Source organism: Habropoda laboriosa, unplaced genomic scaffold, assembly GCF_001263275.1.
Source record: "Habropoda laboriosa isolate 0110345459 unplaced genomic scaffold, ASM126327v1 scaffold258, whole genome shotgun sequence".
In the NCBI taxonomy this organism is placed as follows: Eukaryota; Metazoa; Arthropoda; class Insecta; order Hymenoptera; family Apidae; genus Habropoda; species Habropoda laboriosa.
This window is the reverse complement of record NW_017100395.1, coordinates 721254-736430: the sequence shown is the minus strand read 5'-3', so window position 1 is coordinate 736430 and position 15177 is coordinate 721254. Positions and strand designations below refer to the sequence as shown.

The 15177-nt window shown below is 37.6% G+C and overlaps 1 protein-coding gene across 1 annotated transcript; it reads left to right on the top strand.

Annotated features, from left to right (window-relative positions):
* Window positions 1–327: 327 nt before the first annotated feature.
* LOC108575091 (collagen alpha-1(XV) chain-like) lies at window positions 328–7105 on the top strand. Its single transcript, XM_017937806.1, has 3 exons — window positions 328–379; window positions 4911–5167; window positions 6755–7105. Exons 1-3 carry the CDS (start codon window positions 328–330, stop codon window positions 7103–7105), a joined length of 660 nt encoding a protein of 219 aa, XP_017793295.1.
* Window positions 7106–15177: the final 8072 nt, after the last annotated feature.

Genomic DNA, 15177 nt, shown 5'->3' with positions numbered 1-15177 from the left:
ACACTGAAGTTTTGAAGAGCTTTTTAACAATGATAATATTCACCGTTAGAGTTCCAACACAATTTTTCCTTCTCGTAATGCAAACATTCTAATCTTCATACAAAAAACTACAACGCGTAATAAAATTTGATTTTACAATAGAATATTAAATAATTAATTTAATCTTTCGAATTACACTTCAAAATACACCTGTTTATTTCAGTGTGTAATTTTCAACGAGAATCCTACTATTTCAATTTTTTCCCTCTTTTTAGAAATTTGCATAAATTTAGAACAGTTCTTGTACTCATTCTGCACCATTCACTTTGCTCGCGTGTTTATGAAACTATGGAGACTGAAAGACAGCTCAATTTGCTGGGTATAACGGATGAATTGTATGGTAACGGCCGATTGAATTCGCTTTGCGGATTCGTATAAATGGAAAAGAGGTTTTTCGATGCACTCAGGGCTGTACTGTCCCGTGAGGGAGAAACTAAAACGGAAGATTGGTTCCGAAAGAAATACCATCTTCTTCCTTTTACCGTGATAGTAACAATGAGGTTTCTGGTACGTTTTCACGTGAAACGTATTATTCGGGTGTTTTCTCACAAATCAACAGAGCTGATCTGTCAAAATTACTTATTTCAGAATGTTTCATATTTTTCATTTTTCATACTTAAAATGTTACAATTTGTGCCAGTTTATGTAATGTTTTCCATTTTCATTTTATTCAATATTAAATCCTTTAATCTTTGAAACGAATTAATACAAAAGAAATGTCTTTCGAAATAGTAACATTATATAAAAAAATAAATAAACAAGGTTTCGTATTCGCTAAATTTACTCGGCTTCATTTATGCTAGCGCAATAAATTTTGTTTCGAATTTTACGTTGGAATAATGAGAAACTTAATTAAGCAAAGAAATAATTTGCACTTTGCCCCTTTAATTTTTTTCAATATGTTTAAATAACGTAGAAATTCCAACCTTTATCGTATCTTCAACTATTCTCGGCATTTTCCTTTTTAACTGTTCGTCAATTAAAATGACAAACGCTTAATCAGAAATTTTTCAGAATTCCTGAAAATCGTTATTTAGATACAAATTAAAATAACAATAAGAACCTATTAAGTGTTTCCTGTCGCCAGTAATGCTCTTAATTCCATTGGCGACGTGGATTTTGTTGTCATTTCTGCGCAAAACGAAGTTCCATGTTAGGAGAATATGCGGGCGCGAGAGGTTTCCATCGATCATCGCTTGTACGCTCGTTGAAGTCTCCATATATATTCATTGATCGTATACGTCAAGCGTTGAAGTCTTCGCTCTCGAACTTCCCGCGGACCTCGTGGCGTGTTTCTATCCGTGAAACAGCTCGAAAGGGGACGAAATCATATCGAAAATTGAAAAAACCTCGTTTCCCTGTAGCTTCGAGATATCGTATATAGAAAATATAAAGGGGAAAATGCGGCGGAACGCAGTCTGAAGATTGCTGTGTTCGTATCAGGGGAGTACGTCAGTTCGGGTATGGCTGCGAAGAAACGGAGGATTTCTTCGAAGTGTCTTGACAATTTTCTTTGAATACCGTGTTGCATTACGCAGACAGTGGTCTACTTTAAATTGTTTCCAAATGTATCTTTCCGGAAACAATCCTGATAAAAGTCTTTATTTAAAGAACAGTATCTGTGTAAAATCGTTCTTATAGTAAATTCGTGCTGAAACAAAACTCCGCGTGTAGGAATTGTTTAGTCAAGTTTCTGAAAATTTGCTTCGTGATATTGTTCATTTGCAATTCTAATACAATCAAGAAGGAACGTGCTTAGAAACAAATAATATCGAGCAATATTTGGACTTTTAGTGGTATTTAAGCGTAATCCAATTGTAGTATGCTTATAAGTATTAAATTTATCGTAAATAATATACAAAAATATATTTGGAAAATTGATTGCTAATTTAATATTTAAAACATGTTATTTTCTATGCGTAAAGAAGTAAATAATTTAAAGGAAGGTACAAAGTATATGTAGACAGGAAAGTCGCAGCACTCAGGCGTCCGAAATGATGCTAGGCATACAATTTTTAATGCGATTTACTGCACAGACTCATATTTCGGCAGTAAATATCGATTATCGAAGCGAGCTTTCAGCTGTGGTGAACCGTAGTATATCGAGTGTCACGAATCCGTATGATGTATGGCGCGTGAAATAGGGGCCATGATATATTAAAGAAGTATGCTCCTATGATCATCACTCGCGAGACTATACGCCATACTAACGGCAAGTGTACGAAATTAATATAACATACGTTTAAACGACGTCCTCCGTATTATTGAACATACGTGAATTATAATAGTATCTGATTATGAACAAAAATTATAACTTTATTTCCCGAGTAATTAGTGTTCAATTTAGCGTCAAATTAAATTTTAACGTGCAAACATCGCTTAATAAAGTTTGCCAGGTGTTTATATCGCAGTAAACTCGTATTAATTCACAAAGTATATAAAATTGTTCTATTAAACCTTCCGCTGCAGCTGATTTTAGCAAAATCTTTCGTTTCAGAGTTTCAAAATTTTTACAAAATTAACAAATAAAAATTTATCGTTTTCAAATTTCTTTTATTAAATTTGCGCCAACAGCAGTGAAAGGGTTAACTTTAAGAAACAGTCGTTGGAAACCTAGTAAAAACCATACAATGGTACTAAACAATATTTAATCATTAAGATGGGCTTTCCAATTAACGTCGCTAATTAATATTACCTTTACACGAAGAAACGCGTTTGAAAATTTGAACTCTTTCATAAGCATATCTAATACACAAAACAAGATATCTTTAAGACAACACAAAATCCGTAACATTTCTCTCTTCGTTCTCTGGCACTCGAAAAAAAACACGAAATCCAATTAAAATAGAGAGAGAAAAAAGGAAAACAAAAACTTCACTTACTCTAAGCCCGAAGTTTAACTACAGCTCGAGCTTCGTCCAATTTAAGCTATTTAATAATTCCAATCAGTTCGACCAAACAAGATGTTCAAGGGCGTTAGCTTCTCAGGATTTTTCGTGCCCCGAATCGTATCAGCCGGCAGCCTTATCAAGATTTCGTTCGCTAATCCTGCAGCACGACCGCTCGGAGTCTGCACGCACCGAATTAATTAAAGTTCTCTCGCTTCGAGTTTGAACTACTTTTCGCCGGTTCGCATTTTTCCCTCTCCCTGGGACGCCGGAACCGTTTTTAACGGCTTGTCCTTAATTAACTATAGTCTCGTCGGGGCGAGTGGTTCGCGAAACGATCGCGTTTAAATAATATCCGTGGTGCGCCGCGATAGTAAAGTGGCTTCACGCGTTCCTCGAACTGCGTTTGAACAATTTCCATGAAACAGCAGGTACAAACGCGAGACTTGTATTTCATAAATGAACCGAGCGTAACAACGACGGCGAACTGTTTCGCGTTTACGATTGTGTTTAATCTCCAGAAAAAGAGGATATTTTTGTCGCTGAAAACGTTGAACGAACAATGAATTTTCGCTCGTCTCCTCAGACGTCTCTCGAAAATGAATTTCGCGAATTCTGCGAGAGTTTTCGCGAATTCTGCGAGCGGCGAGCGTTCGAAGAATTAGAATAATTCGAAATTTGTGCTTTTCCCCGTTGGTCAACGTGTAATCGGAGAGAAACTATTTAAAAATTCCAAAACTTGCACGGATATATCTAGCATACGGTGTAAAATATTTTCGTGACATTACGTGAATACGTATTTTTTCTTTTTTACTTTTGATGATTTTAATTTTCGAAAATATAAGTTTGTTATGAAATATTGAAAGTTCGTTTGAAGAGTTCGCGGATATGTGTTAATTAATTATCGATGCTCGGAGAAGTCGGGAAGATAATAAAATTTGTCGAGCGCTACGAAGAGGTAAATTATTCTTAAGAAAGTTGCAGGTAAAAAATTTCTAATTATCTTGAAGATTGCTATCTTCTTTTTCGTCCTTTTAAGTACTTGTCCACTTTAGCGATGTTGATCTAAAATCGTCTTTAACGGAAAGTGTTTTATACACTTTACTTCTTGAAGCCCTGTATCTTTTGCCCCCTTCTACTTACGGGAGTTTGCAATTTTGCGGAACAGGTTAGCAAATGGAAGCAAAGAAAAACCAGGGGCGCCTGGTATGCTTGTGTGAAAGTTAGCTTATCCAAGTCAAATTTTAATTTGAATTGAAAAAAAAGAAGAGAGGATTTGTCGTCAGCCGTTTCTCAGACGCTCGAAAAATTTCGAGCGTGTGAGATATGATTGATTCGAACTACTTAGTGACTTCCAGGAATAGAATTTCAATTTGTCGTTCTGAGAACTTTTCTGAGAACCGGAGCGAGTAGCGAAGTCAGGCGTCTCGGAGACGCTCGAAATTTTTCGAGCGTCTGAGTTATGATTGATTCGAACTACTTAGTGACTTCCAGGAATAGAATTTTAGAATCGGAGCAAGTAGTGTAAGTCAATCATATCTCAGAGGCTCGACCTTTTCAGGGCACAAGTAGTATAACTTAATCATTTCTCAGACACTCGACCTTTTCAGCATACAAGTAGCGTAAGTCAATTACTTCAGTTATCGAGAACTGTACCTAACTACAACTAAAGTCTACATTCTCGAGGATATTTTTGCGCAAGTTTCTAAGATTTTCGCTGGAATTTCGGTACTTTTACGATTTTACCGATCCATACAATTGGTCATTTCAACAACGTTTGCCCGTTTTCTCCTCCTCTTTCCTATCATTCCTCGATATTCCATATTCGTTGCTTTGTAAATGATCGACTGAAGTGAAACTAGATTTAATACTTCTCGCATTTCGGACACTTGAAATGTTAAATACAGTTTTCACCGATTTCGGTTCATATTTTCCGAGGAGGAAAGCTTTCTAACCACTTTCCTTCGCACCTCTATGTTTCAGAGCTGGTTTATGATTTACTCCAGGCAGCGGTGCCGTCGACAGATTTGTACTTCGACGATGGTCTCGACGGATTTCCGGCTTTTGGTTTCCGACCTAGCTCCGAGGTTAAACAACCCTATCGATTATATCTCCCGGAAAAATTGCCAGCTGAGTTCACTTTGATGGCAATTTTCAAGCCGACGTCTTCCAGGACGGGTTATCTCTTCGCCGTTCTGAACCCCTTCGAGACGGTGGTGCAATTAGGCATTCGAATATCTGTGAGTACCATTTCATCTTTTTATCAACTTTTCGTTCTTTTTTAATTTACCGCGTGTGAGAAGCGTGTCATTTAAGTGTGAAGATTAACGAGCAATTATCCGTGAAAGATTTATCGCTTAAAAAGATCCACGATTTAATCTCTTTATTTTGTCAATAGAATTTCTCACATGCGGTTAAGTAATCGTGGTTCCAGACGTTCCTGAAATTTTTGTTAAATAACAGCAGTATTTAAATACCTCCTTCGAGCTCCAACTTAGGTACGTGAGATACAACGTGTGCATTTTATTACCCCGCGGGAAACACAGAAACACGGTACCGAAAGGAAATTACACCTGATCAAATATTTTACTCTGTCTCGTTCTATTACGTTACGCCGACATTTCTACCGTGAACTAACGCTGCCATAACTAAAATTCATTTGAACAAAAATATTTACCCCCGTAACTTTACAGCGAAACAAAGAAAATAAGCTCCGAAGCAATATCTACATTGTAACTATAAACTGAGGCCGTGTTTCCAACGAATTCAACAATCGTAACAAACCACGCTCGTATCGAGAAATTCTCCGCATCCCTATTCATCTCCTTTCAACACATTGTATTTCACGGAAACGTGGAATAGAAGAGAAAAAAAGGAAGAGAAGGGAAACGAAAGAGTCGGAGTTGAATATAAAAGCAATCGGAAAATCGGCAAAAATTTCCAAGTACAATCGCTCGATTTATAAGGAACCGGGCTGTGGTGGCACGGTAGACTTTTAAGTCGGCGCTCCCCATTGGCGGATGGAGGGCATTTTCTCATGTTTCCCAATCCCTTCGAGGCCGTTGTTGCAGCTCCCCGGGTCTTCAAATTTCCTTCAGATCTTTCACGTTTCTCGCGGCACCGTTTCCACGGGTAATACTGCGTCTACGTGTTCCGCAGCAGAAGCAGCCCCCGTTGCTTTCGACGTTTCGAGAGAGAACGCGATCCCCATGAGAATCGATAGCGACAGACCACGAGCCGCGGGAAACCAGCTCGACTTTCGAATCCCGTGGCACTTTCTGCAAGGAGTCGCACGAAAACGACATTTAGATAATTTTCTTAAAAGATCATTTTAGAGAACTTGAGAACGGTACTGCTGCTTTTTTCGATGCAACTCTGCCTTTGAACCGGGTCACCATCGCGAAGCGTCTAAAAATGGGTAAACTTTAGGAATTTTTTTCGTAGATAAGTACTAAATGAAAAGTTTCAATTCTTTTTTTTTTTTGAGGATATAAACGCGACTTTCAACTTTTTTCTATAATTTTTGCAAAGTAAAAGTGTTACATTTATGTCCTCTAAAAGAAATTGAAACTTTTCAAAAGATTCCTAAAGTTTACCTATTTTTGGATGCCTGAGGATAGTGTGTAGCCCTTTAAAAAATAAAGTTACCCTCGTTTTCCGAAGAATATTGCAAATATTAAAAGTTGACATGTGTTATTGCGTTGATTACAAAACATCGTGAAATTTTTTCCTCTCTCTTCTTCGTTGTATACTCGTCATTAACGAGAGAATTGTTGGCTGGTAATAACACGAACATCTTGTAAAATATCGAATCTTGTGTACCGCAGGATGGACCAGGCACCAATCAGAATGTGTCCTTGATCTACACCAATTCCGATCTGCATTCGCATTCGGAAGAGGTTGCAAAGTTCACGGTGCCAAAGTTGTCGAAAAAATGGTCCAAGATTGTCATCAAAGTCTCAACAACGGACGTCACTTTGTACCTGAATTGCCACGAAATGGCCAGGCAAAGAGTGATCAGAATTCCTCTGGAATTGGTTTTCGACACGGCCAGCACGCTGTACATCGCTCAAGCTGGTCCTCATATACAAGAGAAATACGACGTGAGTACACAAGCAACTTTATTACTCGTGATTACAGTTGAAATTGATGTAATCGTTGGAACGGCGCTGAATTAGGCTGGATCCGTTTTGATTTTCGATAACGAAGCCGCAATTTGAGTATCGCTCCATGTACCGATCGAGTAATTTATCGATGCCAATTAGAGCAATGTGAATTTCGCTTTGCTGGAAACGCGTAAATACGATTTTCTATCGAAACGTGCCTTCATTTCGAGATTGTGCAAACAAAATTTTTCTCGTGCTGATTAACCCTCTGTAACCAGATTTTTCTTCGTCCGTGAGAAGATAAATTTCGGTCGATTTTCGTTTTCATTTTGCTGAGAGAAGCAAGAGTAAATATAAACAATTGTAACGATTGTAAATTTTTTAAATTGCAATTGTTATAAAATATTGGCTGGTAATAATGTAACAGTAGAACAGCATAGTGAAATGTTATAGTGTAAATTTCAATTTGTCATTCATAGTTAATTACTCGATCCATATTGCACGATACCTCATTCGCGATGGTTTCCTTTTCAAATGAAAATTCGCACGATGGTAAACAACGAAACGAGTTCTACCTTGCTTTTTAAACCGTTGCTTTTGTCTTAATATGAGATAGTTTGTTCGAGAGAGAGATGTTTCGCGAAAATACGAACTTCGGTAAAGCAGAACGAATTCGAAGGGGTATTTTCTTCCTCTTACTGTTGCCGAAAAGACGAAAGTGATCGGTTGAAGTATTCAGCGTCGTTCCCTTTCTTAAAGAAGTCCTAAAACTTGCTTCGCGAGTCTCGTCGAGTTGAATAGACTCGGAGAAGATTATGGATAAACCTCGAGGCGCAATGGTCACAGCAGCGCGACGAGAAAATTTCGATTCCGCTATATTTCTAGGAATATTCCGAATTTAATGTTACACCGAACCGTTTTACGGAATAAGAAAGAGTAACGTTCAAACGTGTAGAATAATGGGATTTAAAGAAAAGTGAATTGGGGGAAAAGAACGAAGGCTGAAAAATCCTGTATACTATCTTTCAAGGATTCGATGTTATTCTTTCAATAAGCTTTTCTTGAATTTTCCAGAAAGCCGAATATCCTTTAAAATTTCTCCCGTTTCCGTCGATAAACACGCTAAAATTTCATTGTTTCGCACCTCACAGTGAGAAATTCAGATACCACGGTCGAAGTATCATAGGATATCGATAATTCACGATAATCAATAAGTCAAAAGTATTAAAATACAGCCACACAATAATCGTATCTAACGAGACTGGTAAACACCGATAATAAAAGAAATTAATACGACAGCGTATTAGAATTAAACAGATTCCATAAACGTATTCTCGTGAAATTCCCCGTGAACAGAAGTTTTCACGCGAAATTCGTAACCGTTAATGCGTCAAATTGAATTTCCATAATTCACACGATTGAATTATAGAAAATTGCGGAATAAAGTACGTTCGGGCGATTAAATGAAATTCTAAGTACGCCGGAATAATCAGCGCGGTTATTGTCGCGGAATGTCACGCTGTACGCGAGAAGTATTCGACGATTAACGCCGCGCGCAATAACTTGAGGACATTTATTACAATTTCGCGCGACAATCGGATATAGTTATTTGTAATTTTAAGACCGGTGACATCGATTTTCTCCCTGCCATTTCAAGTCGCCGCTTAACGATAATTAGCTTCTATACCGATGCACTCCGATTTTCCGTATGCTGTGTACGCGTCGCGCAACGATAGCGCGCGGAGACAATGATTTACTTCGGTCCTTTGTTAATTAGCCACTGACGATAATTGTTGCAATCTGGCGCGTTGCAACATTTCGTTATAATTATATAGCAACGCTCTGCCCGCCTACGGGAAGTTATACCGTGTATCACGATTAATACGATTCGATTTATTCGGGAAATTAATGCACCGCGTTCTACCATTTTTGCTGATTTTTTCTTTCGACCTTTCGAATATCAAACGTTCGCCATTATGAAACAGTGTGTATACAATGCTGGATTTTCTCAGTACCTTTTTTGCGTTAGTAAATTATTCTTATTGTTAGGACAGCAAGGGGACGATTCAGCAAACCGTTATTTTTAATTTAGCAGACCGGTCTGCAGCCAACATGCGGCACGTAGAATTTCTCAAATATTAAAGAATAGGCTATTGTTCAGTCGGTAAGGCAAGGTATCATAAAGTCACCCCCAAAGGGTCTTCGAAACCGATGCAATTACCGAGGCCTCTCGGTACCTGACCTTCCGAACGTGTCGGAGAGTCAGAGTTGACTGGCCGGGTTTCCCCCCCTTGTTGTCAAATTTCCGTCCAGCAAGGACCAGCTTCGTCACCCCTGCTCCAAGGACGTGACGCACTCCGGGCGCAATGGAAGGGGGTGATACGGGGTTGGTCACTTAGTAAGTTTAAGAACCTCCCTTCGCATCCCTTCTTCAAATTTTAGAAGATTTGGAGAAGGGACGACTCGATAAGAAGGCCGACTTAGCTTAAGACCACAGAGTGTTAGTACACAGACCATCAGTTACATTAGGAATATTAAAGATTCAGTCAGACTCTCAACGCAATACATTCAGTCTTCAGACGGCACCTAGTGCAATATTCCAAGTACGCGGAAATTAGGACATTGCGAGTTTAAAGAAATTCAAGTGAAAAGTGTGTAAGGTGAAATTTTAATTGAATACTTAATCTGTGTTATTTCAACGATAGTTTCAATATCAAGGAATAGTTAACATAAATATGTAATATTAAGTAAAATACAAAATGTACAGAATCACATCGTGATTTTCGATATTTCTGATTGAAATTATTAGATAGATTGGAAACTTTGGCAATTTTCGTGATACGAAACGAAATTCAATTATTTGGGTTTGTTAAAAACTTGAAGCAGTATAATTTAGAAAGTTTGATATTAAACACAAGTTCGTCAGAGGTTTCATCAATAACGAAACACCGTGTATGCAGGACGGTTGGTTTTAACCCCCAAGCGATTAACCTACGGAATTCTTTATGTAAGAATAAAAATACTCTCTACATTCCGCCATGAAGTATGATGAAAATACCATTACCTTGCTATAAAAATTATTACGGTGGAAAAGGAAGAAAAATGCGGCGCATAAAGTGAAGTAATGAGACGGGAAAGGATACCACGGAACAAGGGCGAGATTACCAATGAATATTTCAAAATATTGCTAATAACGTTACTCGCACCGAATAAACATTTCTCGCGATTTATTCATGGTTTACGTTACTCTTTTCTCGTATCGTCAGCATTCCAGTTTCAAGCTGTCCGTATAAAATGAACGAAAGGAGACTGTCAACCGTTGCAAAAGCTTGTTATTTGTATAATATTCAAGTATATCTTTGGAAATGTAACGAAATTTGACGATGCTTTAATATATATATTTTTGCTCGAGGTGTTTATTGGTGAACTAAAGAAAGAATGCAAAAATAGTGTTATACAGTTTGTTCTCAATAAACAAGGGACCGTATTATTGCTGAATGCTTTCTTTTTTTTTTCTTTACAAAATTTTGGTTAATTAAGTAAAAAATTGCTACTGTAAATATTGTAGCATTTCTAATCTCTTACGTACTATTTCTTTTTCTAAAAATGAGGGAAAAATTGGACGGTCTTGCAATTTTAATTAGGTCATATACCAAACTTGTTGCAAGTCGACATCTACGAACCTATAAATGCTATTGAGATAATTTTCTTTCTAACTTCATCACACGAAGAGGCTGTATACAGTCTGCGAACAAAAAAATATAGTTTCTCTCCAAATGTGAAAAACTTCAATTTTTTAAATGAAATTTCGGAAAAATTTTTGTATATATTTCCATAGTAACATTTGCTTGTAGGGTTTTTCAAAATTTCTCGCGTGTTTAAATTGTCTCGAAGATTTCTCTATTTTCGAGAGCTAATAGAATTATTGGAAATAACGTCGCTGGTGTGCAAGCAAAAATCGAACTCTATACAATTCTAATGCAGTCTCGAATAGGTGAAAAAATTAGAGGTGTCTACGTCACTCTAAACGAATTCAGGTAGAACGGTATTTAACCAACAAAAATCGTTATTGAGCTTCGTGTTTCGCGGTGCACAGTGCGCTCGAGTCACCGTTAAAGTCTGGATCGCCATTAAATATCTAAATGAAATCGGAATGGACGGGAGCCGAGGTTAGCCGAGTGACGATAAATAAATAAAACAGTCACGAGGAATCGGGTCAACACGACAGCTAAACTGGAAGAATAGTAATTGCTATCGAACGAATATTAACGCGATCTGCCTCGCTTGTTTCCCTCGTTTTTTTTAAAGTGTGTCATTTCTCTGTGTACCTTTTCTCCCCCTCTGTTTTAATTATTCGCGTTATCGGTCGGATCTTGTGAAAAATTTAGGCTTCACTCACGAAAATTTTGGAATAATTACAACTTTTGATAAAGGTAGAATTTTTAACAAAGATAGTTATTTAGCGGTAATTTGGTGTTTACTTCTAATGAAGAATATTAGGCAGCACGAAACAAACGAGCATAATCGATTTAAGATCATTAAACACACTATAATTACTTTTTAACAAATTTAATGTCGTTTTAACAAATTTAGCAAAAGAGGATTATTCAAAAATAATCAAAGCTGAATTGCAATTAAACGCAGAGAAAGTTTTACCGCATTTAAAGTGCATTTTTCAAACGTCGCAGCTTTTTATTTCGATACACATAATATGTGTCAGGTACCATTTTCTTCTTCTCTAAATTGCACTGGAAAAGTTTGGACATTGTTAAATGTACGATATTGCAATCCTCTTAATTAATAGAGCGAAGATTTTCTTCGATTTGTTTACTTAAAAATCCCACGTTAATTGTCGATACATCTTTCTATTTCAACAGCTTTCATATAAATTTCACCCTATCTTCTTGCAGCGACGAAAATATTTCGACTTCCACTTGATAACGCGAAATTTCGTGTGCAACAGTCGTCTTTCCGAGGTGTGGATAATCGATCTATACGATTAATCGGCTATTTAATTTGACAGCCGTGGTTTATGCGGAATTCTGGCCCGCCTGAGCTGGACAGAATTTGATTGACAATTTATTTTCCGAGCCGCTGATTCTGCGTTTGTTTCAAAGGGTGAAAACAGAAAAATGGAATTTCACCCGTTGGAACGCTGAGCACAACGTTCCCAAACATTCGGAATATCTTTTATTAATAGAATAATATCCCTCGATCGGGAAACGCTGGAATTCGAGGCCATTTGATGATAGCAGTCACGGCCGATTAAATTTTTCCTTTCGCAAAGTCCTCCGCTGATTGGAGTTATTTAAGCGCGTCGTAGAAAAGAAACGCGCAACATTCTGTGGAGAAACCTCGATTTATGAATTTTTTATTGATAAAATAGTGAACCTTTTTGTTAAGTTAAGTGAAATCCAACACTTTCAATATATTTTCAACCCTTTCGCTGCGACAATATTTGTGGCAAAATCTTTTATTTTGGGGTTTTAAAATGTTTATAAAAGTTTTAATTCATCGTTTTGAAAATTAAGGTGAAAGGAGAAGAGTTAAAGATTAAATTCGAAGCGCAAAAATTCAAAACGCCTATATAGGCGCTAAAAGCAATTAAAGGGTTATGGAATTAATAATATTATTTATTGTCTCAAAATTATTACTTAAAATGTTAACATATCAAGTCTGCTATCTATAGAACATCTTTTAGAGGAACAAATTTGTTAGAAGTTGTTATTTACATAAAATGGGAAAGTGCAATTTTGAATCACTCTTTTGAAATAACTCCATACGTAATTTTCAAATTGTCATCTGCAATTTACCATCCGCGATGTAATAATTCACGCGGAAAGTACCCTTACGACATTCGTATCATTTTCACGAGCATTTGTCGAAAAGCATTTTTTCCCTTTCAAGAAGACAGCAGACCGCACACACGTACACATAGAACCCGGCGAATGGCTACGTTCAGCCAGATAACGTGGTCCCTGAGGGACGTTATTATCGAGTGTTCACCGCCATTTCCATCTGACACTCCCCTTTCACCGTTTCTCCCTTACCTGACTTCTTTTATGCCTCTTCGGAGCAACAGTACCCTAACAACTGTTTCCTTCTTGTATCCTACAATTCATGAATTCTTTCTTCGCATCACTTTCATCGTTAAGCATGTTCCATGTGTCAGTCGCAATTCATCGAATTTTCGCGGGGTTGTAAGACTCGCTTTCGCACAAACTGCGGCAACTTTTAACACGAACGTGTTTGTTTCAAATTAACTGGAGCAAACTAATTTGCGTGAATTTCTGGTTACAAGTGTTTTAAGGTGTTTTTTAAATATCTGTCTTTTTTATGATCTTTCGGTGCCTTATACTTGAATTCTTAGTGTTAACGATGCTTGGTACAATTATTCTCACTAATATTCGGATACTCGTTACAACTTTCTTAAAATTGCACCAAACAACTTGAGTTTTTTTGAGAAGATAGAATTAGTATACCAGCATTATTAAAATTAAAAAAAATTGCAATCTGTGGAAATCGCGAGGAAAATTGTAAAGGTCACATTTTACACCTTTCTTATCTGAGCTCGTAATGAAAATTGAAAAAATACGTTTGGTAGATTTCTGTCTACAACGAGTGAACTGTCTTATAACCGTCTTCCGCGAGCTGCGAGCATGCCGTCCACTCTGGGATTCCCAAGTTGACAGAGTGAGGGCATGGTATCGCGTTCGAGAGTTGGACCCAAGGGATGTTCGCCCATAAAGGGACTCAGGCGCTTCGGTGTCACTAAGTAGCTTTACGACACGTCATCAGTTATTGAGGGTCAGTGAATGGGCACCAGAAAGACAGATAGCCGCTAAAAATACCAGGATTCTGTCATCATAGAGCACTTTCTGGACCTCCAATCTCTCTGGATAAAAGAAATTAATTAAACTATGTATTTTTGAAAAAAGAGGCACTCAAAAATTAGCCTAGACGAGCGTCCATACCACGAAGCCAAAGATTGGTAATTTCCTTTCGAGAAAAATGTGTCTTTTGCAATGGAATTAATTATGTTCAGTTCACGTTTCGTTCTTTCGTCAGTTCGAAAGTAATCCTTGGAAACTGTTCAAATGTCTGCTTTCTAAGAGGCTCCTTTCACAGGTCGGTGTCTAGCGTCGATGCTGGAGCATGGAATATTTATAGGGAACAGGGTTATTAGCTGATAAAATGTTTACGCGAGGTTTCACGGATTTATTGAGACGAATTTAGTGGATCGAGATTTTGAGGCGGGGGCGAGTTGCTGTTAAGTTGTCGGCATCTGCCCTGTCTCAGGGCAAATACTTGAGGGAGCCGGGTGAATCTACGCTTTTGCCATTAGAATTTCATAAACCGAGGTTCGATTATGAATCGACTGGGAATTATTTAGCGTCGAATTTGCTCGAAGCAGTTCCGAGCCGCGCTTTCACAGATTTATTTGATGGAATAAATGATTGAACTGGATTGTTAGGTGAGCGATGAACTGAAGCTGCTTCTGCGCAAAATTCTGCTTTGATATTTAACTGAATATCTGGCGAAGATAAAACATGAAAATTAACGATCAATTTGGTATATTTTCTATTATGCGAGAGATTTAGACGTGTCACTCCTTCGAATAAAAATTCACTGATTTTCTTGTATTCGTTGATTTCTTTTTTTGATTTTATGATAGACACATTTAGTACAAAAATAAGCAAAAATTAATGTTAACTTTAAACTGCAAACTTAAATCCCATTTTTCCCATTTGAAAACCTCTGAAATATTAGAAATATATCAAAGATCTGTTTGTGCGAAATTATACACCTAAATGTCTCGGCAAAGGTGTAATTTTTTAACTGTACAACGACGAAAAAGGGCGACGAAGTGACACACGCTGGCTCTTGGTAAAAACGAACATTAGTGCGACGATCAGTGGTTCGCTGAATTTCTCAGCTTCCAGCAAACGCGTAATCTTTCCTCCAGACACACGGTATACGTTATCGAGGAACGCGCGTCGGGGATACAAAGGCACCGTGGAACAATTTAAAAATCGAGCGTGAAAAGCTCGACGTCGCAGAAGGAGGAGGATCGTAGTGGAAGATCTGACCTGAGAACAATTTGTCGTTTATCTACGTGTGTCGTCGAGCTTTCTCCAATCTCT